Source organism: Hippocampus bargibanti, linkage group LG07, assembly GCF_051943395.1.
Source record: "Hippocampus bargibanti isolate YZ-2025 linkage group LG07, ASM5194339v1, whole genome shotgun sequence".
Taxonomy (NCBI): domain Eukaryota; kingdom Metazoa; phylum Chordata; class Actinopteri; order Syngnathiformes; family Syngnathidae; genus Hippocampus; species Hippocampus bargibanti.
This window is the reverse complement of record NC_142740.1, coordinates 21,352,888-21,379,397: the sequence shown is the minus strand read 5'-3', so window position 1 is coordinate 21,379,397 and position 26,510 is coordinate 21,352,888. Positions and strand designations below refer to the sequence as shown.

General features: G+C 41.1%; 1 protein-coding gene across 4 annotated transcripts; it reads right to left on the bottom strand.

The window, feature by feature from the left end:
- Positions 1-703: 703 nt before the first annotated feature.
- Positions 704-25,803, bottom strand: opa1 (OPA1 mitochondrial dynamin like GTPase). Of its 4 annotated transcripts, XM_089000000.1 has the most exons (30): positions 25,636-25,803; positions 23,745-24,066; positions 20,841-20,937; positions 20,224-20,331; positions 18,449-18,529; positions 17,391-17,467; positions 13,972-14,127; positions 12,627-12,680; positions 12,326-12,430; positions 12,119-12,205; positions 11,668-11,781; positions 11,370-11,450; positions 11,219-11,293; positions 11,042-11,113; positions 10,601-10,700; positions 10,374-10,504; positions 10,109-10,181; positions 9,889-9,961; positions 9,670-9,785; positions 8,670-8,734; positions 8,420-8,496; positions 7,044-7,209; positions 5,821-5,973; positions 5,599-5,707; positions 5,420-5,499; positions 3,341-3,481; positions 3,142-3,258; positions 2,962-3,055; positions 2,693-2,803; positions 704-777 (listed from the first exon to the last, which is right to left on the bottom strand). In XM_089000000.1, the coding sequence occupies exons 1-30, from the start codon at positions 25,713-25,715 to the stop codon at positions 713-715; spliced, it is 3,180 nt and encodes a 1,059-aa protein (XP_088856126.1). In that variant the 5' UTR covers positions 25,716-25,803; the 3' UTR covers positions 704-712. The 4 variants fall into 4 exon arrangements, with proteins under 4 accessions (XP_088856126.1, XP_088856128.1, XP_088856127.1 ...); XM_089000002.1 differs by lacking the exon at positions 13,972-14,127 and having other exon boundaries at positions 25,636-25,802; XM_089000001.1 differs by lacking the exon at positions 18,449-18,529 and having other exon boundaries at positions 25,636-25,802.
- Between the last annotated feature and the right edge of the window lie 707 nt (positions 25,804-26,510).

The window sequence follows — 26,510 nt, the reverse complement described above, 5'->3', positions numbered from 1 at the left end:
ACAATGAAAGCATGATGTGGCAATGATGCATGCGTACACAGGAACACATTCGCGCACACACAGATGAACACACTATGCAACATGAGAGAATATTGTATGGACTTTGTGGGCATAATTAACTAATTAGTACTTTCTTAAATTTCAGTCCAGCAGAAATGATTATTTAAATAATAATGTGACCACATCCAAAATTGATTCTGTCCATTATGATACATGGGGATCCAATATGAAGCCAAGCTAGAGGGGAAAGCACACTTTGAACCTTTAGTTCAACGAAACAGAATGAATGTTCAAAAGGGGACAATGTTGCCAGCAAACATGCAGCCGTCTTCTGTGTTGTCATGGTTTGTGGTATTCCGTCAGATTTCATGATGACAAGTCCTGTCCCACTCTTGAAACGGGACAGGTCCCACAAAAAGAAAAGAAAATTACATCCCAAGTGAAAAGGTCCATCTTTCTATTCATGTCCGAGAACAAGGAAGGATCGAGGTGCGAGTCAATAAAAGCAGATGCGTGTGGGCTGTGGCTGACGTGTGTGACATCCAGCAGTCCGATGACAGTCAAATTCTATAGATCAGTACTTTTTTTTTCTGTGGAGGAAACATTGCCTTTCATTCTCAACAGTTCTGTGAAGCAGAAAGGAAGAACAGACATGAGAGAATCATCTACAAAAAACATGATTTTACATATACCAAAACACTACCTCCATGTTTTATTTCTCCTTGTGTAGCGCTTCGATGAAGGCTTCAAGTTTCTCCTGGATCTCACGAACTTTCTCTGCAAAGAATCAGAACACATTGGGAGCCATCACAAATCTATTTTACAGGGTAAGTCATTAGTTTGAGCTAATAGGAATAGGTGAGGTACCTCAGACACCTACATTATGTCTTTTGACAAAATCAGTCAAAAATGAGCAACCTTGATATCACAGGGATAGCTGCAGTAAGAGCTGATGTTGAATTTGCTGGCAAATCATCATAAATACCAATGGCACTTCCACGACAGCTGTATGCCTCCATAATTGTGTTGGCTGCGAGGTGACCGCTTAAACAGAACACACACGGATGCCACCTATTTTGAAACGTAGCCCAAACAATTGTGTCATACAAACTGTCAGTTCGCTGACGAAGCCTCTTGGATAGGAGGCGAAACGTCCGAAACCTTCACTTTTGTACAGATGACGGCTGAAGAAACCTTCTCATCGATGGACCACTCCGGTACGACTGAGAGCTTACACAGACGTCATACAAACTGCAACACCGACAGCCAACAGACATCCCATAAACAACACCTTTCATCTTTGCATCAGAAGGAAGACAATTCAAACTGCCAACCTTTAATTCTCTGTTAACACACTCAGACAAGGTGGTGGGGCATTAGGGACAGATTACGACACCTAATAGAGGTATTAAGGGAGACTTTGTGGGGGCATGCCGATAAGTCAAAGGAGCAGGTGTAGGCTAGAATGAAACGTGAACTGAGCTCCACCACGAGTACAACTGGGAGTGATCCGAGCGGGGCACCACAGGCCCAATCAGAGCAGGATTATCATCATCTGTCCACATGGATGAAAAGGACTTTAGGAGGTGTACAGAAAGTAGGCTGCCGGCTGTGGAATCATCAAAACAAGGGAAGGCCCAGCTCGGGCTTCAGAGCTTAAATTGTTCTAATATGGCTGACGATAAAGGTGTTACACAAACTCTGTATAATACTCACATTTTGGGAGGATTTACAGGGAAATAATTCAATGAACATAGGGAAATGAAACAACAGAGTGAAATGAAGCAAAGGGGAAAGATTGCATTCAACAAGCCGGTGATACGCCAGACATTTAATCGGACCTGAACCGTTTTGGTTGGTGGCAAGGTTGGCAAGGTTGGAGGCACCAATTGCCTCCTTCCTGCGAGATGGTTCGTGGTGTGCCACAAAAAAATTCCAATGTAAAAAAATGTGCCCTAGTTAAAAAAGGTTAAAAAAAACACTGTCTTAGACAACACAGAAACACCCTTCGCCACACGTAGCAATGGTCGACTTAGCGTACTGGTACGCTAAGTCACACAAACGCATACTTCGTTTGTGTTTTTTGATGATCTCCTTCTTCTGCTCGACCATAATTTTTTTTGTGTCCTCTTCGGCTTAACACTAGCCTGTGGTGGGGTTGTTTTCGGTCCCGTAATAGCAAAAGTACTCCACTCGATAACAAACCACGTAATAAACTCAGAGAAAGGGGTGATGAAAACTAGTCCGCCAGCCACCGTGGCACTGTTCGACCGTGTGGTTTGGTGTTCATCCGCCGAAAACTAGTCCGCTAGCCACCGTGGCGCTGTGTGGTTTGGTTCATCCGCCAAAAACTAGTTCGTTAGCCAAGATTATGTTCTCGCAAATTTAATGTTCGTAAGGCAAAAAGTTTGTGAGCTAAAGCGTTTGTAAGATGAGGTATCGACTTGAGGCATCTAAAATAAATAAATAAATAAATTTGATGGTTTTTTTTAAACAAGCCCTGATAAAGGATCTTTGTGGCAAAGGCTAATGTTATTTTAACTCGAGCATCTTGCGCATAAAAAATAAATAGTTATAATTTTTTAAAAATACGCTCCTAATGACTGACCACTTGGACAGCTCCTATAATTGCTGCAATTATGCAGCCGTCAGAAAAAAACAATGTACAAATGAGTGAAAAATTGTGTCTTACTGAGATCCTCGGCAAGTTGGACTCGACGGCCAGTGATGAGCTGCGATTTCTTCTCCATGTCTTCTCCAAAGTCCTCTAGCACCTCCTTAACATTTTTCTCCAGTCGGCGCACTAAGGCGAATAAAGAGTGTTAAGTGAATAAGTACAAGACGCGCCCATGATATATCTTACATCTAACATCTACATTTTGCAACAATCAGTTCCAATCCAAGACTAATAAACAAGTAAAAACAACGGCCAACATCCAAGGCTTCTGGACTGGGCTGTACCTTCAGTGTTGGTGAGCTGTTGTCGTAATGTGTTGGCTGTGATGACCAGCATCCTCTGAATTCTCCAGAAAAGAACGACATCATTGCATTCCAACTGGGAAAATGTGCAAGACCCACTTTGAATACAGCTCAAGTTAAAGTGATCATGACAACCTTGGACTGCTTCTTCTTTTCTCTTACCTCAGAGTCAACAAAGTGCCTCTGGTAGTAGTAGAATCCCCTTTTGCACAGGTTACAGTGGGACAGAGCTTTTTGCAAAAAGTGTCGCCGAAAGAGCTGATGCCACGTGTCTTTGATCTAGAGTGAAAATCGAGTTAGTATTATTACTCAGTGAACATGATGAGAGAATTACAGTAAAATGTTGGTATCGTGATCTCACAAGGACTGGGTCAACTTCGACGGCTCGTCCCTCCAGATTTTTCCTGACTGTCGTGACCTCGTCATTAGCCAGGTAAGCCGTGTGCTCATCATGCAACTTCAGCAAGCGCTCAAGCTCAGATTTTGTTTCATTTCGGATATGCTGCAAAGTGAATGACGTGAAGCATTTAGATTATGTGGTGGATGATATATTGTCTCAGAAACCACAAACCCAATTCCAATGAAAAGCAAAACAAAATGATTTGAAAAACTAATGTTCAACCTTGTATTTAATTGAACACACTACAAAGACGAGAGATACAGTAAAGTCTCGTTATATCGATATTCAAGGGAGTCCGATAAAATATCGATATAACCGGGACTATCGATATATCCGATCCTGCGCCGAACTGCATTAAACAAAAGCCGCCAAAAGAGGGCAGCCAAGCGCCATATAAGAAACGAGATTACAGAGATGTTCCCCCAATGTTGCCTCAAAATGGCACATATAATTCTTTAATGATTGTAAACATGTATGCTTTAATCTTCAGAACTACAGTGTATTTGAAACATATTCATAACTGGATGTGTAACAAGAAAGCATATTATCCGAATCTGAAGCCATTGTTTGGATTCACAAGCAATGCAAGACGTCTTGGCGTGAAGTCATTTTTATTTGCATTTGAATAAAAAGTGACATCGGCTGTCCTTTAATACACAGTATGGAATGTTAATAATTTTCAAAATCATCGCGCTTCAGCAGACAAAAAACGATTGCATTCATATACAGTACAGTGGGCATGTACATAACACAACAGGGAAACTGCAACGCTTACATCTTACTGTATTATGTATACAATTTAAAAAAGTCATCAATCTTCTTCTGCTTCCCATTTTTACCTTTTAACACAAACACTTCAATCTCGGCTGCTACACACGAGCTAGCGTCTGAAAATGAAAATGGCTCTGCTACACGGGTGCTGGGCACGTAACCAAGTCACCTGACCAAGTCGACCAATGCACGACTGATGGCGTGACACGTAACCAAGACACGTGACCAAGTTGACCAATGGCGCGACCGATGGCGTGTCACGTGACAAAGTCACACGGCCAAGTCGACCAATAGCGCGACCGATGGCGGCTCATGTGACCAAGTCGACCAATGGCGCGACCGATGGCAGCTCACGTAACAAGACACGTGACCAAGTTGACCAATGGCGCGACGGATATATCGATATAAACAACAAAAATGGCCGGCGGGGGATGAAAAGGAGCACCGTAATAACCGGATTATCGTAATAACCGGGTATCGTACTAAACGGTACTAATTATACATAAAAAGACTAGAAATGTGCAAGGGAAATGAAAATAGTATCGTAATAAGCGGTACTATCGATATAACCGATATCGATATAACGAGACTTTACTGTATATGTTGCACCTCATAAATTTAGCAAATAATCATCAACCTTGAATTTTATGGGTGCAAAAGCTCCAAAAATGGATTGTTTATCAGGAATGCAACATTGTCTGTGACACATTATAACTGCAAACTGTCAGGAAACGGACGGCCCTTCATATTCCCCCGTATTTTTGTTAGAAGCTGAATTGGATGGCTGCGTTTTAAATTGCGTTTGATGTTGTGTTGTCATATCAACTCACTAACGTTAATAGTCACTCCACATTTATCTGACTTGAATCCAAAATGTTTTCAAAATGACACTGTGGCATTACAATTTTGAAATGCTTCCATTTATATCGCTCAACTTCATGTAAATGGACAACTGCTGGCATTTGACAACCCTGTTTCAAGCACTCGTTCTTTTGCTATGCTTCAACATTGTTTGCACCATGGATTTTTGGAGAGGGAAAGGAGCTGTGTGGTTGAATGATGATGACGCATGCCATGACAATGTAATAAGTCTGGAAAAAAATAGGGAGACAATTTTTTTGATTTTTAAAAGTCAATATAGTAATCCAGCCCATTTTGAAGTTTATCTCAAAAAGTCTTGTGATTAAGTACGAACAGTTGATCTGGTAATTATTGCGATACGCCTAGCTAACTGTAAAACTGAGCCACTCAACAGTGCAGAAGCATTACCTGATCTGATGTTCGGTTCTTCCAGTTCATCCACCTCTCCTTCCAGCCCGGACCTACCATGTCTTTGATTACAGCTTCGGCTGTAAAATACAAACTACATTTTTAAGGTGCTCATTCCATCAGTGTTTTTTCCGCCCTGAAAATTCCACTTTTCTAATTAAATGAAGCAGAGCACATACTATCTTTGAGGCGTGTCTGCAAGGTTTGTTCCATGAATTGAATTGCCGCATCCCACTGAGGCTTGTCCGTGATGGAACGGTCTTCTAGGGCATTGTGTTGGATCACCCTCTGATGGATACACACCACAACAAGAACATTGTGAGACGTATCATTACAAAAGGTCAGCTGACGTAAATGACCTTGTATTCACTTTATGCAGAACATGTTAACAATGTGCTTACCAGGCTATCCATGGCACTTTCATTCCACTTGTGCCTCTTGATGCTTTCGTCCTTCACGGCCTCCTTCAGCTTGTCAAAAATGTCATCCTGGTCTTTGCCTTTATATTCAGCCATGAAGCGAGCAAATTCCTCCTGCAGGGTCTCCCAAGCAACCTAAAACAAGATGGGTGTTGTTGAGTGAAACTGAAGTAAAGAACTAAAACAACACTAACAAACTCATTGCGTCATACCCTCTCAAACTGAGCAGTACCGCATCATACAAATGTCTTCTTCTTTTCCTTTCGGCTTTTCCCTTCAAGGGGTCGCCACAGCAAATCAGTGTCCTCCATCTTTAGAGGTTTGATCCGCATGTTTGTTTTGGCCAAGCTTTTACGTCGGATGCCCTTCCTGACACAACCCTCTGTATTTATCCGGGCTTGGGCCCGTCACATACGAATGTAATTCCACAAAATCAAACAAGTCCTCTTTATCGTTCCACTTACAATTAAACTCACAATTCAACATCTTGTTTGTTGTTCACTGCAATGGATTGAATCCAGTGTACAACTGCATTGCATTTAGCGATTAGCATGGAACATTGCATACTCGTAGTTTGGCTCCCGTAGACTCAACTAGTTTCATTAATTTTCTACTTACAGTAGTAGGTGTTCAAATACCTGACATGTTTCGGCGTATACTTCCGCCTTCGTCAGAGTGTCACGGATGTTGTTGTGCTCTCTACTACCTGGAGCAGTATTATGGAGGGACAAGCGGACAGCGGGGGGCGTGGCTTGCCTGTCAGATCTGACAGGTAGGTCACGCCCTCATAGCAACACCAGCTGAAAATGGCGAGTCACAACAACATCCGTGTCACTCTGACGAAGGTGGAAGTATACGCCGAAACATGTCAGGTATTTGAACACCTACACTGTCTGTAAGTAAAGAATCTGTTTTAAATTAGATATCAAGTAGACAGGATGAACTTAGTACAACGATAGTTTCATTATTTATTTATTTTAATTACATTTTTTGCCAATACGTATTTGGTTAATATATTTTGGAGGTGAAATTACTCTGAGTAACCTTCCACATCAGAACATATTTTTTACAGTGTTAACATTAAAATCCAAATATCAAACCACTAAATCACAGATTCTTTTCTTAAGTGTGCATTGTATTGTATACAGAAAGGTATCCGAGCATAACTCAACGAAGGATCAACATACAATATATAAAGTTTTTACCTCAAGAGCTTTGTGTGGAAGCTGCTTGTCAGTCCACTGCTTCAGTTTAATGTCTACAGTGGTGTTAAAGGTCCCGGAGTCCATTGTTTGTGCAGCAGGTAGGTAGATGTTCTCTATGACGTGTGTGGAAACACGCTCCCACAGCTTCTTCTGCAGGATGGCTTCCCTGTTACAGTACACAAATGAAACATCTGCTATTCAAAAGAGTCAATATAAAGGGTGACGACACTGAGCTATGGCCTGTGGTACATGTATTTTATTGTTATAAAAACAGTCACGGTGTGCTGACGCGAATCCAAGAGTGGTTTAACCATAAGGAATTAGTCAATGAAGTGTACCTGAGAAAAGAAGGCTCTGTTAAAGGACAACCGACGCCTCCGGACAAGTTGTGTCCATAATTTGTAAAATCACTTCAAATGACTCCACCGCATATAGCTATTTTACGTTTTAAGACTCGCGCTGAATATTCAGGAAGTCTTGTTTATGAGTTGGTGACGATTCCTGACGTCACGTCAGGAACGCCCCTGACCGAGAAAGCGACACACAATGTATTTTGGGTACTTTGTTTGGTCTGAAAACGTGTTGATCCGTGTTGATGGCAAAATTTGAAGGAAAACACATAAATAACGCAATGGTGAATTGTTGTGTGTTGCACCAAGACAAATATTTGATATTCAATGACACAAATTCCCAGCAACCAAATCAGCCGATTTCCAACCGAGCTTGGGCGCCATCTTCTGCATTTTCTGGGTACTACAAATCAGTCCTGACGCCTCAAAATGACCCGGAAGGACTTCTTTAATGGATTGCAAACATTTATGCTTTCCTCTTCAGAACTATTTGAATCATATTCATAACTGGATGAGTAACAAGAAAGCATCTTCTCAGAATCTGAAGCCATTGTTCTGATTCTCGAGCAAGGCAAGACATCTTGGGGGCGGGACCTTCTGAAAATGAAACTTTCTCAGATCATTTTGAAGTAGTTTTGGGAGACTTTAAGTCATTTGTATTGGTGTTTTTCATTTGACTAAAAATATCAGCCATGGTCAATCACACTTGACGGTTGATTCCAATAGAGTTTTATTATGACCCTGTTAGCAGTTAAGGGTCTCCATTGACCCCCCCCCCCCCCTTCACGTCCAAATTTAGTCCACCAGAGTATTACTTCTATTCGCATAGTGTTCTTTAAATTCATAGACAGTTCTTAAGAAATTGGGACCCGGACCAACATTGTGTAAAGCACTGGCAGTGCCAGTCATCAGGGTAGCAATACCATCATAGGGCAACTGTCTGGTATTCAAAATTATATAAAATACATTGTTGCATATATTCCCGATGTTGTTTTGGGTTCTGCGGGTAGTTTTAAATTATCTTACCAGTGCTGTGGGGTTACTTGACTCAAGCTGATGACTTCATCCAAGATTTCATTCTTGGCCTTTTCATAGAGTTCATTCTGCAAACAGACATGTCCAATATCAGGCAACAAATCCATTCGGTTTATCCATATATGTGTTATTTCTAGTCCAAGACAGTTAATACATGACTGTTTCTTTTACTTGTACTCATGCTAACAAGTTATATCTCAGTTGTAATATTTTGGAGGTGTACTCTGTTTCTTTTCCTTACCCGGTCCAGTTCTCTCAAACGAGGGTAGTTGTTTTTCCACTCTGTCTCCAGGTTAAATCGGGATGCTAAAAAGAAAAAAATACATAGTAATTCAATTCTGAGCTAATAATTGATGACAATTACTTAATATGATATGCAAGGAAATCCAAAAGTCTGTATGAAGGTGTAATTTTACAGATGCTCAAGACTTGATGATGAAGCTTGAAATGTACACAAAGTAGCGATTTGCCATCCAACTAGTATAGACATAAAATGACATGCATGACCCTGTCTGTTTCACGCGGACGACTGCCCATGGTGCCAGATAGACAAACATTGGGTGATGATTTCCACACTTTACCCCCCAAGGCGAAGAGTAATTGGGACCATTGCACGCTCTTTTTAAAAGTGAATGGTTTAGTTCTCATTAATTTGAACACTTCCAACTTTATACCGGGCCACACAGCCAGTGCTTGCTCCTTATTCAAATTGGATATGAAGCTAATTGCTGTATTGTGGTGCTACAGTGGCTCTGAACAGGGATGGAGACCCGATGCGTGTGATTGTTGAGCTTTGGATCGAAGCAGCACACAATGATATTCAATGATGAGAACTGCAGGAGCACAGCCATAAATGTCCGGTTTTCTGTGGTTGTTGCAACTAATTGCCACAGGAGGGCATAGCTAACATAGTGAGCTATTCAAGTGAGCTGCAAAGGAAAATATGGAATCTACGGCTAAAAGCACCTGCTAAGAGAAATTGTCTTACTGGCTCTGTCCAAAACAATAGATTGAAAATACTGGGGTGAACATTGACCTCAATGTTCATCAGTGCATTAGTAAAACCTACGTTCAATCCCGATGAATTAACTAACATTTGGTCTACAAGACCAGAGTTGTTAAAAATCCTTGCAAATAGGCCTTTGATCATCAAAAAGTTGCTGCAGTTAAAATCCCTCTTTAACGTTTCATTGTGTTGTAAAAAAATAAACATGAGTCTGAAACAGTGACAGATATCCTACCTTTAAAGACATCAGCTTGCTGCTCCACAGATTCTTTGACCATTTTCCAGAAGCAGTCTGAGACAGCCAAACTCAAGTTCTTTGTGGTCACCTGATGGGCCTTCAACATGCCGTCCCTGGAGACATAGGACAATTGATTGTAAGCAAAGCGCATTGCCAAAAGACACTGTATTTAACCTTATATTCAATATACAAATGGAAAGCACTGTTTGCACTTACCGCAACAATCTGGAGTTCTGGAAAAAGTCTTCCTCATAGTCTTTAATTGAGTCAATGCTCTCACCACTGCTTCCTATACATGGATCGGCAGCAGGAGATTCAGTCATTACTAAATTCAATTACAAAATAACACTCAAAACAAATCAAGGAGAAATAGAATACCAGATTGGCAAAATCTGATGATATTGATTCAAATGATGTGTGCCTTAATGTGAATTACCTTTCCCTGTTACGACAGCAAAGTATCCCAGAGCCTTCATGGGGAAGAGTTTGCCTTCAACAATCTGTTGGATCTGAAATCAGGAAGAGAGTGGTTTTTTTGTTTTTATGCCCACTACAGCAATCAACGTGCATCATATTAAAATTTGGATGGGCGCCCTCTTGTGAAGGAGCAATTTATGGCTTCTATTTCCTGACCAAATACTTATAAGCTTTAAGCATATCTTTTTCACATATATTTGTAATGACTTAAAATCAGTCTTTACTCTGCTCGGACTGGCCAGGTTCTTCTCAGCCAAGTCCACTTTGGTCAGCACAAAGATGGTCCTTTTCCCGTGGGGGTCCATTTGACTAACCAGATCTGTTACAATGCTTCGCTCAGCATCGACGCTGCCATCTGGATGAAGATGCATAGGCAAAAGGATTTTAATGCTTCTCAACCTACTAGCTTCAATATAGTCATTTTGATTGAGGATGCAAGATCCCAGCTCACCCTGAATGCAAAGGATGATAGCATTGGGGTTCTGCATGTAGGCCTTGCTAATACTAAAGATGGTCTCCTTAGTGTCTGAGGCCATGCCTGCTGTCACCGTCTGGAAAGAATATAGAAAAAAAATATTCAAGTATTGTAGTATGTACTTAAAATCTAATTCACGAGTTGTTTCATGAATTACTAAAAAGAGCTACAGACCAAATTGAAAGTTTAGGCAAGTGGAAGATTATATAGCAATAAAAACAAATAAAATGGAGAATAAAGCATGACTGAGCATGAATGAATGTCTAAAAGGCCCGTGACTGGCTGTAGACTAATTCGAGGTTGTACCCTAACTCCCGCCCAAAGCTGGCTAAAATAGGATTCTGCTCGCCCGAGATCCTAATGAGGATAAGTGGTGTACAGAATAAGAAAAAGAAAACTGCAGAGAGCTCTACTCACACTGATGACACCAGGTAAATCAACAAGGACCATTCTCTGGATTCCTGGGCCTTTGACACTCAAGGATATTGTCTGTAAATTTAATATACAATCAAATTCACCATGAAACAAAACATTTGGATGTCACATAAACAAAAATTATTCTATGCTTTCAGTTCGAATGAAAAATTAACAAACCTCACAGCTGACAGTTTGTCCTTCTTTCACACTCTTTCTCATCCTCAGCTCAATCTCGTGCCTCAGAGCAGCCAGCTGTAGAGCATAAAAAAGTGCACTTGTCTGTGTGTATACGCAACAGATGGACAGAAAAGGCCGTTTTGTATCTTACATCTTCCTCCTTTGTCAGGTCAAACTCACGGCCACTGTCCTTGAACAAAGCCACGTGGTGGGGGCCTTCACTGAGTGTCACCTGCATAAAAAAGGCATGCTGTGAAATCTATCAAAACTACAAATTTGCACACTTGCGTGAACATACTCTTACGCCCAGATTCTATCAATGTATTTCCAAATGCATGTATTGACGTCATTCATAAGGTTTTAGGATATATTACCCTATATCTCCATTTATTTAAACAAGAAACAAACATATATCACAACAAACTACTTTCACTCTGGCGCAAATGCACCTTAACAGGAGAACGTGTCATCATCTCTCCAGAGCCTCTGGGAAAAATCCTGGCCTGTGCAATCATCTCCAGAACGCTTGTCTTACCAGCACTCTGATCGCCCACGACAACCACCTTCATAAAAAGTAACAGTGGGAGAAGAAATGTTTGGAAAAAGAATACACCCTTAGTTTGGATACGACAGAAAACTCGGACTGGTTCTTAAATATTAAAAATTAAACCTGCAATAAAATACAAATGCAAGAAACAGAAGATAGAATTTGGTCAGATTTCCATGTTTTTCGAATGACATACAAATATTCAGAATCAGAAAACCTTTATTCGTCCCACAATGTGGAAATTTGCTTCTGAACACTCTGAATTTAACTCTGAATTTAAAATAAACTATGACAACTGGCCATCTTATCATCACTCCATCAGTAATGACTTTTAGCAAATGAGTGCATCTTACCCTGGGTAAATGGTCTTGTGTGTTGTAGTTGGCATCATAGTCAGACAGAATGTCCAGAACTTCAGAATACAGATCAATCAGGGATTTCTACAAAAACAAGAGGAGACATCCGTTGAACTACCAATTACCCCTTCTTAGGTTTTGAAAAGGATAGAAAAGACTTCAAAAATAGGTAGCTCTGAAACAGTGTGGTTTAGTGCAAACAACCTTAACTTTCCTTTGGTGAATCCCTTTATCGTCTTTTTGAAGAACCACTTTCCTCAACTCCTTGTTCTCTTTCTCCAGTCTCTCCAACATGCGTTGATACTTAAGCTATGAATGGAAGCGAGGACAGGACACAACCGGAGTCAGCCAGGTCCCTTGACATTCATTCACACCACTCAGTGTTTATATATACACAGCGCACATATATATATATATATATATATATATATATATATATATATATATATATATATATACACACCAAATCTGAAACAGAGTAGTCTGTGTTTAAATGAGAGTCTACCTGGGTACGAAGCAGGTCCTCCTGGAGCTGATCTACCTTTTCTTTATCGGAGGACTAATAATCAAAGAAGAAGGAGAGGGGGGGTCAAGTCACAGTGACAAATTGAGTGAATGTTTCTTTGTTGCATGAATTTGCTCAAGTATGGAATTTGACCATTTCCCACACAACCCTTTGTTACACGAATATAAAAATTGATTGGTAAAAAGAGTAATTTAAGTGTATAATGAAGAATAGACCGTGAGGGGAAAAACAGGTATGCAGTCCTTATTCTGCTGTTTTGTGTCTTTCACCTAAGATGATGCAAAACAAGAGTTCACAACAAATGACACAAGCTCTTGAATTGATAGAGATGATAAGCACATACACAGGCAATTTTAAATGTAACTATGCAGTCAAATATCATTCACATATCTTGCACATGTGCAGCAATTATTTTTCAAGAATCACCGACAACAAATGAGAGACAGCTCACAGAAGTAAATAAGATTTCTCATGAAAAGCATGAAGACAAGCAAGCAATCAAAAGTCTGGTAAGTCTTTATGAAATGCACTAACAGCAGTAGATTGTTGGAATGTTAAAAACTATAAAACAATCGGATTTAGAAACAATAATCTTGCACACTCCTTTACTGTACCACAGAAGTTTCAAAAGATATCGCTCACACCATGCAAAGGTTTTCCATTCTTTACCACATCAGCCCCAACAGAAAAAGGAGCGCAATTGTGGAGGATGAGTGGAATCTGAGACCAGACAATGAAGGTCCACATGTGGCTTGCCAACAAGCTACCTGCACACTATACTGTAGCCTGACAAAATATAGGTGGGACATTGGCAGCTTTCTTAGGAGGAAAAACAATGGAAAGCATAGACTGATGATCAACGAAGTCAAAAAGATAAGAAAAAGATGTTACCATCTCTGATAATAATAATAATAATAATAATAATAATAATAATAATACATGATGTTTATTTACCAATTGATCCACCTCCAATGAAATATATTTTGGCCATATTCAATTAAATTTTACAGATATTGTGAATATTTGTTTTATCTGTTTCTTAGTGTTTTTGGGAGGACATGTGTTTCTATTACAATGTCATGCTGCGTCTTTGAGATACACCCATATTGGCAGCTTGCCAGTACCGGGTATTCATTGTTTAAATTTTCATCCACATTTGGGAAACAGCCTCCTGATTTTGAGCTGGAGATTTTGACAATGTAAATCTATTCCACAATTATGCTTTCCATCGAAGAATGTAGTCCACCATCGGAACAAGATTAGCTGTGAACCCTTTCTTTTTTTTTAGGGGATAGGGTGGCTTTAGGCACTGTGGGACCTTCACCTTGTGAGTGTGATGAGGGGGGCTGGGGTTCGGAGACGGAGTGGGAGCAGGCTCTGACGGTGGGGGGCGCGCATAATTGGCAGCAGCTGCCCGCCGGACGTCCTCCTCATGGCGTTGGATCTGCTGCTGAATAAGAATGAGCTCGCCAAGCAGACTCTGCCGGCGTACGTCATAGTGAGAGATAGGCAGGAGCAGCACAAACAGCAACCAACCCATGAGGCCATTGCTATATCGCAACATAGGGCTGACATACAGCACACCGTGTTGGTTCTTTTGCTGTTCCTGCTGGTAAATCATTATTCAGTCAAGGATTCAGCTTTGGTTATCTTGCCACCATCATCAGTACAACACAAAGTCTAAGATAAAACTTTGCAAAACTGAAGGCAGGAGAGGTGACGAATATCAGAACCACAATCAGCACCTCTCAAGAAGTGGCATCATCCTTTTCTCCATTATGGTTTTCAATATTCACCATAATAGACGAGTTGCAACACTGTCAAAGGTTTTTCTTACTACTTACTACTATCATCACAACATGGACAAACATCCTGGGGCACACAGCTTCAATGGCTCAATTTGACTGTTTGGACACTTCCATTGTTACTTTGTGCACTGGGACACTATCTCAGTGCATAGAAGGGAAAGGGGGAGGGGTGGTGCAAAGAAGATGGGATGACCAAAGATAGCTGACACATGAAGGCACAACTCTGCAGAATGTATAAGCAAATACTGCAGTGAGTACAATTTTGGAGGGTCCTTCGTTTGCAATAGGGTTCTGTTCCCCCAGTGGGGAAGTAACTAGAATACGTACACGAGTCAAAATCCTACAGTAGGGGTCAGGAACCTATGGCTCGCGAGCCTTATATTGGATTGGATTGGATTGGATATGCCTTTATTAGTCTCACAGTGGAGAAATTTACATTTCACAGCAGCAAAGTTATATGGCTCTTTTGATGATTGCATATGGCTCGCCGATAAATCAAAATACATATTCTTGCTTTTTTCTGTTCATTTTCTGTTGGGGCTGCAGTTGGCGGAAAGCACAATTTTGATTGGATGACACTGACCTAGGTTGGCGGAAAGAGCAATTTTGATTGGATGATACTGACCGTCAGTTGAAACAGGTAAACGCCCCTTTAAATGAGCCCAATGAGTAAAAACAAAGTACGCTTCAGCTTGAATGCACCGGAGGATTCGCCTTTGTGGAGAGAAAAGGTTCTGATTCTAATTTGCAATGAAACAATACCATCGATGAAACAGTCGAATGTCAGTGACATTTTTACAAGCCCCATGTTAACGTTAGCATCAATATACTTTTGTGAGAAGTATGTTGAATAGCAAGTGTGGAAGCTAATGAGCCATGTGCAGGCTAGCTAGCAGTAACTCTGCGTATGGACCCGCCCGGCAAGTTGACTTTCATTCCGATCGTTTGGCTGGATTTTTACCAATCATAAGGAACTGAAAAACATTCATGTTAATGGTGAGTACGTCTGTGTGCGTGCGTCTGTGTGCGTGCGTCTGTGTGCGCGCTCGCGTGTTGTGGCTCTCACTGAAAATCATTTCTAAATACTTTACTTTTATGGCGGCTCTCTTAGTCAATAAGGTTCCGACCACTGTCCTACAGTGAGTAACTAAATCAAAATAAACATACTTGGACATTCGTATTAAAAATAAATAAATACCGGAAAATAAACAAACCAGTAAATAATAAAATAATAAAAAAATTAACTTCCTGGCCACAGATATATAACAACAATACAATGGTAACCGAGTGCTTGTGACAATGTGTTCTTCAAACTAGTTCAATTCATCTCATGTAAAACATTGAATATTAAACCGAAGACCCAACATTTTGCCATATGTGATCATATCGAATTAATACTTTTTTTTAATAAACTCTCACCAGTCTTCCCCATCCACTGACATCTTCTAAAGATGTCAATCTTTCTAAACCTGTAAAAATACTAGAGATCACTTCTTTTGTTGTTCATTTTCATGGGTTGTGCATTGCTGTTTCCTCCCGAAAGGAGCATGGCCCATTAAATACAAACGTTAACAATAAATTTTCCAAATGCTCACCAATGCATCATTCAAAACATTCCCTTTGGGATTCATATACACCAACTAAACCATGAAAGGAGCTGCTCCCAAACAAAATTAACATTTATCCCTGAAAATGTCAACAAAATCCAGCAATGAGTATTTTGTACTCCTGTTATATGCACGGTAGGTTGCCTGTATTTTTGGTAATGCCAATAACGTGAAGGTTTCTGCTGCATAACTTGTCCCCTTTGCTCATAAATTAATATTGGGGTACACTATCACCCCTCAGAAAGGGGACTCAAAATATGCAAAATTATGTTTCATCCTCAGGTGGCGAGAGACAACATTTGATACATCCAAGAAGAAGCAGTCAATGACTTCGCCACCATGTGTTTTGGACACTTTCATAAGTGTGTAAATGGCAGTCATTGGGAGAATCTGCATAGCTAGAAAGTTGCACAGATTTTCTGACTTTAGTTCACTGTAGAATGAGTCCCTATTGGGTAATGTCAACACAATGTGTGAGGTCTCAGGTTTTTAAAAATGTGAAATTTGGTAGGAAGCAAAAAAAAAAAAGAATGCATGATAATTTTGCATCTATACTAATAATATAATATAATATAATATAATATAATATAATATAATATAATATAATATAATATAATATAATATAATATATCCATCCATCCATTTTCCGTACCGCTCATTCCTCATTAGGATCGCGGGGGGTGCTGGAGCCTATCTCAGCTGTCTTCGGGCATGAGGCGGGGGACACCCTGAATTGGTTGCCAGCCAATCGCAGGGCACACAAAGACGAACAACAGTCACTCTCACACTCACACCTAGGGACAATTTGGAGTGGTCAATCTGCCTGCATGTTTTTGGAGTGTGGGAGGAAACCGGAGGACCCGGAGAAAACCCACACGGGCCCGGGGAGAACATGCAAACTCCACACAGGGAGGCCGGACCGGGACGCGAACCGGCGACCTCTGCACTGTGAAGCCGGTGTGCTAACCACTCGACTACCGGGCCGCCTAATATAATATAATATAATATAATATAATATAATATAATATAATATAAATATAATATAATAATATAATAATAATAATAATAATAACAACACCTACACCTACACTGTCTGTAAGTAAAGAATCGGCTCAATATTAAATAATAATAATAATAATAATACATTACATTTTAAGCGCCTCTCAAGGACACTTTACAGTAACAGACAAGCATAGGTACTGCTAACTGTTATGCATGTTTGTAGCCAAAATAAACAGTGATTGTGACTAGATTTTTTTCACCACACATTTGGTGAATAAGAAGAGCTAAGAGGGAGGGAGATGTGTGAGGCTGGAGGGTGAACGTACCTTTTTGTAGTGCTTGTCCTCTTGTGAGGCTGCTGTAGAAGCATCAGTCGCTTTTAATGACGGCTCTCCTGAAGATTCTAACAGAGAAGCAGCATTTATTATGCGTCCAAAATATTTAGTGCTTATATAGACAGTCATCAGGCGATGATGTCCTTTGAAGAACGTCAAATGTGTGGACCATCTTGCAATAAAATATCTAATAAAGGATGTCCTATATATATTATGAAACATCTTAAATAGTTGAGGTCGATACAGTTTGGGAATTTGTATCCGATGACATCAAATACAATCATACTATTATATGACTGCACACTGGCTGATAGTTAATCGTTTAAGAACATTGTACGTTTTAGTGAGACCATCCTTCACAGTTGTGTTGAACTCCATTGCATCATACCAAGAGATTTGACTACAGCTTGATGCAACAGAGGTGACCAACTCTAAATGCAACAACAATAATAATAATCATAAAATGATTAAAGCAACTCATATGTATTGATTAAGAGACAATTATACAATATTCCGTTTCTGTTATTGACTCATTGCAAAGGTGTGTCACCTCAGTAAAGTGTGAGAATTTTGCAAACAACAGAGCATTAACTAAAAGTGGAATTAGATTGTGCAATTTAAAATGCAACAAAGATCATAAATAGAGAGGGTGGAAGTCAAAGGAGACATAAATACACTGCAAAAGTAAAAAAAATATATTGGAAAAGTTGGTATTGAAGACATTTTAACGAAATAAAGACATGTCATACATGTTCAATGGGAATTGAATTTCAACTTGTGTGAACTAAATGGTTCCAAGCAACTTCAAAGGAATGCTTGCGACTTTGAACATTCAACAGTTATACCAAGCGCAGTGAAACAAAAACACTGCATATTAAATTAAGAACCCGTATTGACTGCTGATCGTACCGAAATGGAGGCCAACATTTAAGCAAGGCAATGCCTTCCCAAGTGGACCAAACCACACAAAATGCTGGTGAAAGAAAAAATAAAACAGTAGAAAGAAAATAGGGAAGTGGGGCGCACTTTTTGAGTTTTGGTGTACACACCTAACAGAAGCAGACCAGAAGCTCCTTTGACTTCACTACCCAAACTCACACCTGCGAATAATGTGGAGGAGGACAGGGGGGCTGGGGGGGCAGAGGAAAGGAGGAACAACATCAGAAAATAATGATGAAGACAGAAGTAGAGGGATGATGGTCAATGCAGGGAAACACTGAAATGATGTGCAAAACAAAACATGCTTTAAAAATGAAGTTGCGTCATTTACTTGAATCAAAACATGCATGCAGTCTTAAACACTGTATTCTTATTACAGTGGTACCTCGGTTCTCGACCACAATTTGTTCCATGACCGTGTTTGAAAAGTGCTTTTTTTCGAACACCGAAACCACCTCTTTGCTCCTGTCACTTGCGAGTTGACAGGGGGCGGGGTGACTGCCTCTCCCGGCGGTTCTCCACCCGCTGTCATTCTCTAATCACAGACACGGGGCATTTATACGGTTCGCGATCACCTCGCCAGTGCCAGATGATTGACTCAACTCGCCACCGTACCTGGACTCTTCCTTCGATGCACGAGTGTATCCGGTCCGAGGTATTTTCCCTGCATCCCGTAAATTTATGTCATCTTCCGGGACTGCGTCATTTTGCACCCTCATGTTTTTGGCGTAGGAAGCGGCTAACAAATCGCTACGAGCCACGTTGACTCCACTTTCTCAGCGGGTTTCAAAACTCTGAAATACACTTTTGAGTCAGGATGTAGTCCGAAGAATGCTTCTGATTGGCTGCCGGTGCCGAGTATGCAAATTGCCAAACGAACGTTCGTTTGGCAATTTGCGAGAGGATTTAACAAACATTATGTGTCATAATTTTTCACGTCTTCGAACGTTCGTTTGGCAATTTGCATACTCTGCACCGGCGGCCAATCAGAAGCCTGCTTCGGACTACACCCTGACTCAAAAGTGTAGTTCAGAGTTTTGAAACCCGCTGAGAAAGTGGAGTCCTCGTAGTGTTAAACAGGCAACACAAGGCAAACGTTGCATGCCTGCACACGACAACAGTTGGTCACAGAGAGAGCGATACACCCGTGCGCCGTTCAGCTCCCCACCCTCGCGTACGCACTCACGTGTCGTATTGGCGTTCAAACACCGATTGATGTTCGAACACCGAAGCAAAAATATCTCGAATATTTTGTTTGAACACCGACTTGTTCGAACTGTGAGGCGTTCGAGAACCGAGGTACCACTGTACTATAAATGTTTTATTGGCTTTGGAAAGCACAAAGCATACTTCAAGGTGTAAGTATAGCTAGTGCTGCCGCATGCCCCCACAAGCTGTTCCCACATTGCGTTTGCTTGCTCGAGGAAATTTCACATTAAAAGTCTGCTAGCGGTATAGTATTTGTAACTGCACAAATCCTGGAGAATCCATCTTGTTCCAAGCCCGCTGATTTTCTCCAAGCGGGACCACTAGGTGAGGTGGACCAATCACACATCAACAGTTTGTTTGGAAGCGAGATTTGGCGGCGGTGTTGAAAACAAGAAGCAATAGGCCAGAAAAAAACAAAAAAACAAACGTGGAGACACTGGTGAACAAATACACTGAAGCTGCAATTAAATAATCAACACGGCCTTGTATCCACATTTGGATTACAAAAACGAGAACTATCACTCAACACATGATGCAATCCGTACAAATCATCACCACTAAGATGGTCAAAGCAAGGGGCATACCAGTGAAAACACCCTCACCCCCACCCCCCAAAAAGGTATTCAACCATCAACTTTTGTGTGCCTTTTTCGGAGGATGTATGTGTATGTCTCACCAGAGGACAGGAGACTTTTGATGAGAGTGAAATGCTCTCCTATTTTGTCAAAGTCAGGCAGTAGTTTGGCTATTTCTTCCATTTCCGGTAGAGCTTTGGACAGTTTCTCTGAGGACAAGAACATTGACAATTTAGAATGCAATTCAATGAAATGCAAGCATAATGTTGTCATCAATGCATTTTACTGTAACATTATATACCCACGTTTGTTTTTGCCTTCCACACAAGTGCAGTGCTTCACAACCACGATCAGGGGAGGTAATCTCTGTCATTTTATCAGTCTGTTCATAAAATGGTCATTGTGTTTGACAACTTATTTCCCCGCGGCACAACTGCACTAAAACCACATGTATGTCAGCTCCATTGTCTCAAATCTCAGAAAAAATAATTAAATTAAAGTATAATAGCTACAGTGGGTCGCAGTACAAATATTATTATGTAGTTAACTGTTTTCTAATGATAATTAAAATGTATATGCCTTTTTAAAAATGACTTACAGTAATAGAAAAAGAGCACCATTCTATAATACACATTTGCAACGACAAAATGATTCAGGGGTACACAATACAAAAAAGGTTTGGAGCCACTGCCCAGGGCACAACAATGGAAACACTTACCCAGATCTATTTGCTCGCCGAGTTCCCACACAAAGTCAGGAATGACCCAGTTGTATTCACTAAAATCCGGCAGCATGTCCTTCCACTCGTCATAGGTCTGTAAGTACGCCGACACAGGTGAGCAAGCGTCATACTAAAACAGGGGTCGGGAACCTATGGCTCACGAGCCATATATGGCTGTTTTGATGATTGCATAAGGCTCGCCGATAAAACTGTATACATATTCTCGCTTTTTCGCCGTTCATTTCCTGTTGGGGCTGTAGTTGGCGGAAAGCGCAATTTTGATTGATAATACTGGCCTTCATGTTGAAACAGGTAAACGCCCCTTTATAAGCCCGACAAGTAAAAAAATAAATAAAATAAAATACATTAAAAAAAAGGACACTTAAGCTTGAAAGCACCGGAGGATTCGCCTTTGTGGAGAGAAAAGGTTCTGATTCTAATTTGCAATGAAACAACACAATCGATGAAACAGTCGAATTTCAGTGGCACTATGACAAGCCCCATGCTAACGTTAGCATCAATATACGACTGTGAGAGGCAGCACAAAGCAAGTGTGGAAGCTAATGAGCCATGTGCAGTCTAGCTAGCAGTTACTTCGCCTATGGACCCGGCAAGTTGACTTTCATTCCGCTCGTTTGGCTTCATTTTTACCAATCATGAGGAACGGAAAACCATTCATGGTAACAGTGAGTACTATCACAGTTATTTTAAATAATACATTCTGACATTTTGTTGAAAAGTGGCCGCATGTGCGTGTGTGTATGCGCTTGCGTGTGTGTGGCTCTCATTGAAAAACATTTCTAAATATTTTACTATTATGGCTCCCTCAGTCAAAAAGGTACCCCTGTACTAAAACATAGAACAATAATCTTAGCTTTAATGATAAGCGTCTGCGGTAGAGGTCCACAATTTCTGTAAGGCATCAAGTACATTGATTACTCAATGTAGGTTGCAGACAAATACTGAGTGGCTTGGGGACAGAGAAAAAATGTCCATGACATTTATAAAATGGGGGCAGGTTGTGAAAAGAAAAATAATTTGCATTGTGTTTTCTTGGGTAGGCAGATTGGCATTAGCGAACAGCGGTAGCTTCAAAGCAGTGGAAAACAATGACGTTGACGCAAGACTGATGCATGTTTGTGTTTGTTTGGACTTGCCCCGTTTGTCACATACACACATTTGGCTGTTGACCAACTGTCTCCATTACAAAATCTGTGTGCGTGTGTCTGTCTGTGTGCATGCGTGTGTGAACGTATTTATTCAATCAGATGCTGTGAAAATGTGACAGCAGTCAATCACATAATTTCCTTCCCTGCTCAGGATTGCAAGTAAAAGTCTACATGAATTCATAGTCTCTCTCTCTCTTGGCAGTCCATCGAAGTCGAGGATGACGTCGCTTCCATTGCTTTGTGGGGTATTGGACAGTGGTTATTGGCGCTGGCGGCGATGCCACTGTAGGTGACTATGAAGCCCGATTCTGGAGCCACAAATCCTGCCACATTCAGGACATGTGAGGCCAGGACCGGGCTGGCGAGACGGTACTGAAGCAGCACAAAGGTGTCTTTGCTCGTGCCGCACGATCCTCCTCTGGGTGCGCTTGTCTTCAAGTTGTGTCACCCCTTCGTGGCATAAGGAGCGCCACAGTGGCCTGTTCGCTGCAGCAGACTCCAGATCGCTGGGCTTGATGTTGCAGTTCTTTAGAGTCTGTTTAAGCTGGTCTTTGTATCGCAGCTTAGGACCACCAGGCTTCCTCTTCGCTGACAAGAGTTGTCCATAAAGCACCTGTCGAGGCAAGCGGCAGCTAGGCATCCGGATGACATGTCCAACCCACCGAAGTTGCCTCTTTGCCAGTATGGCCTCAATACTGGTGGAGGCAGTGCGTTGAAGGATGTCGGTGTGTGGAACACGATCCTGCCAGGTGATGCCAAGGATTCGTTGGAGGCACCTGATGTGGAATGCATCAAGGCGTCTCACATGGCGTCGATAGATGGTCCAGGCTTCTGCGCCATATAGCAGCGTGGACACACACACTGCTTGGTAGACTGCGACTTTTGTTGGAGTTCTTAAGTGGTTGTTTTCGAACACACGAGTACGCAATCTGCCAAAAGCTTTGGAGGCTTGATGGATGCGGGCCTGGACGTCATCATCAATTAGACAGGAGGGTGTTAGAATGCTGCCGAGGTAGCTGAATTGTTGGACAACCTTGAGGGGTGTGCCACTGAGGGTGAACGCTGGGGTTGGAGAACTCTCTTTTGCCATGACCTCCGTTTTGGTTACATTGATCACGAGACCGAGTGATCGGTAGACGGAGGACATGGTATCAAGGGCATTTTGCATGGCAGCTGGGCTGTGGGCCAGCAGAGCACAATTTGTTTTGAAGATGAAGCGACTTTGACAGAAGTTTCTTACTATCTTTTGTGACATTTTCACTCAGAAGTGTTGAATTAATCAATGTATGTTATCAAAAACAGGCAACACAACAACCCTGTTGCATCACTTGAACTTGAAGTAGCACTCTCATGATAATGTAGAAATTATAAAGGTGGAAGCATCGGCTGGGCAAGCAGCATTAACAGTTGAGCTGCTGCTATTGCGCTGTGCAAAAGCAACAATGGCATTGTCTTCCGATTCATGATCATATACAAGGAAAAAAGTAAAGGCATGATGGTGAGTGCAATTAAATGCCCTTGCAACCTTCCGACAACCCCCCACGCCACCATTGCCTGCTCCCCAACATCAACAAATGGTTGTCGATCTACAAAGAGGCATGTACTTGTTTGGACTGGTCTGTGGCATTAAAAAAGTTGGGGACCACAACTATAAATTACAATCAGGATGTGGATGAGAAGTAGAGATAAGAGGTGGATTACACAGATACAGATACACAGACCAAATACATACCTTCTTAGCCGTGTATCCTCCTCCTACAGCGCTGCCAAGCAGAATGTATCGCAGCTTCAACAACCTCGCAGCAAGTCGGGCCACCCAGAAGTTACGCTTCTGTTGGTAGCTAAGCCCCCCCGATCTGGGTGGCGGCTTTGGTGGCCGCACGGGCAACCGAGACATGGAGGTGAAATAGCGGGCCGCTGTGCGATGAGGTGGACGCTGAGAGTTGGTGTTTCCATAACGGTTGTGGATAGCACGGTACCAAGGGTGTAGCTTCTGAAGTGGTATGCGGAATTTCACCCCTGTCCTGGTGGGGACCAGACTCCTGCACGCCATGCTAACATAACAGAACAATGCAACGTGATTCAAAGCCACCGTAAACATGCAGTATCAGGTTTTTACTAGTGTTGCACAATATACCGGTAGAGTTGAAAATTAGGCTTGAGATACCTTGCTGTGAATACCTCTAATATGGACCAAGTAAACATTTTAATAAAGAACAATTAATAAATACAAAAAAACATAAAACTACGCACCATTTCAGTCTTTAATCAATGTTTGACTAGACTATGGAATAACTGGAATTAAATGTATAAAGATGATAAATGAGCTAGGGGTTTGAGGGCCGATACGACCAGTCAGACTTTAGTTCGCTGACGAAGCCTCTTGGATAGGAGGCAAAACGTCCGAAACCTTCACTTTTGTACAGATGACGGCTGAAGAAACCTTCTCATCGATGGACCACTCCTGTACGACTGAGAGCTTACACAGACGTAGAGCTAGGGGTTATACTCATAAAACTGATGGAAATGGATAAAAAGAAATATCTAAGTCTGGTGGGCCTTCTAAACGTCCCACTGTTGCATAATAAATACACTAAAGCACTATTTAAATAATTCTGTATTTTATGGTACTATTGTGTACATTGAACACAAATCACGAAATGTGTGAAAACAGTGGGGAAAGAAGAAACGTGGGCTGCTTTTAACACATTTACATTTTAGGATAGGATTGTGAAGTGAGGCTTTCCTTAATACAGTAAAGTCTCGTTATATCGATACTATTTCTATGCACGCACGGAGAAAATTACATGCAAACAGGGTCGGATATATCGATAGTCCCGGTTATATCGATATTTTTCGGACTCCCTTGAATATTGTTATAACGAGACTTTACTGTATTTTAAATAAAGCTATACATCTCAGGATCAGTGATAGAATTATCTGTCTGCTGTTTTTAATATTATGTTCCCAAGAGGGACATATATAGTTTGCCATAATATTCCCAACAACCCAATCATAGTTTAAACGAAAAAAACAAATAAATTGAAATTCATTTTTAGTCATATATCATTCTTTTGTTATGACCGATGTTTTCAGTTTTTGCAATTGAATCATTCAGCCTACTGTCATGCCGTTTAATGGGAAAGTGTACCAGAAAGTTTGACCGGTAGTGAGTGCCGACACAAAAACACAACCGATTCACGACATATGATGTGAATTGTGATCAAGGTTATGCATTGAAACGTCATTTACTCAAGTGAAATATACATTTCCACGACTATCTTAATAATAATATATTTTATTTCGTAGAGCCTTCTTAAAAGTACAATCATCCGCCTTTATCAAGCAAGCCGGTAGTCTGACTAGGCTAACGACAGCATACACAGAGAAAGGCCAGCTCGCGGTCTAATTCATGATATTTTACATATTGCTTTAAAAAGCATTTACATATATTTGAACAACTATAAGTGCGTAAATATGTATTCAGAAATGTAGTCAGAAACAATGCTTTTTGTAAGACAACCAGCCAAACGAGTGAGGCGTGTCTTTTTTCATCTCATCGTATACGACTGGCTAATGTTATGTTGAAGTATTGATCGTTCCATGAGTAAATGTAAACTTACCACGTAACTTTACTTCCAACGCGCAACATGGTGCTGTTGTTACAAGCGAGATGACACAGATGCATTGAAAAGTCACACATAAAACATTGCCCAATGCATCTCTCCACAGATACACCCTGGCCTGTCTCGTTAGCTAAAGGACACAGGCTGGAATGACAGTCCACTTCCGGTATTCCGGTCCTACACCCTAATGGGCATTGAAGAAACCTAGCATTACCTAAGTGCCGTAGGAATTGAAAGACTAAAACAACTGAACGTTACTCTTTGATTATCTTCCGTGTCCCCAATGAAATATGTAATGAAATAATCTTTTCAGAAAAAAAAACTATGTTAAGTTTGTCAACTACGTTTTATATGAGCTAAAAACATGTCATAATAGACATTCTAAAAACATGTCATAATAGACATTCATAATTAACAGGTGCTATAAGATTTTCACAACTACAATTAAAAGTATTGAGCCAAACACTCTTTTCTAAAGAGGCGATTAAGACCAGGACAGTAATTTATACCACTCGTCGCCATGACAGAAGTCATCTCCATTTTTCACCACCAAAGTAGTTTATCACAACACTGCCGCCTAGTGTACATTCAGGAAACAGAAGATACCTTTTTTGATCAAGTTAATAAAAAGTTGCTCAAACCGGCCTGGTGCCGAATGGTTCGCACACCGGTGTCACGTTCCCCCCGGGCCGGCGTGGGGTTTCTTTAGGTCCTCCGGTTTCCTCCCACATTCCAAAAACATGCATGGCAGGCGGATTGAACGCTTGAAATTGCTCCTATGTGTGAGTATGAGAGTGACTGTTATTTGTCTCAGTGTGCCCTGCGATTGGCTGGTAGCCAATCCGGGTGTCCCCTGCACGAAGACGGCGAGG

Coding starts and splice junctions, on each gene's coding strand:
- opa1 (XM_089000000.1), bottom strand. CDS start 25,715: ATGTGTGACTTTTCAATGCATCTGTGTCATCTCGCTTGTAACAACAGC. Junction 20,332..20,840: donor CGGCGAGCAAATAGATCTGG/GTAAGTGTTTCC, acceptor TCTTGTCCTCAG/AGAAACTGTCCAAAGCTCTA. Junction 3,482..5,419: donor AGAACCGAACATCAGATCAG/GTAATGCTTCTG, acceptor TTCACTTTGCAG/CATATCCGAAATGAAACAAA.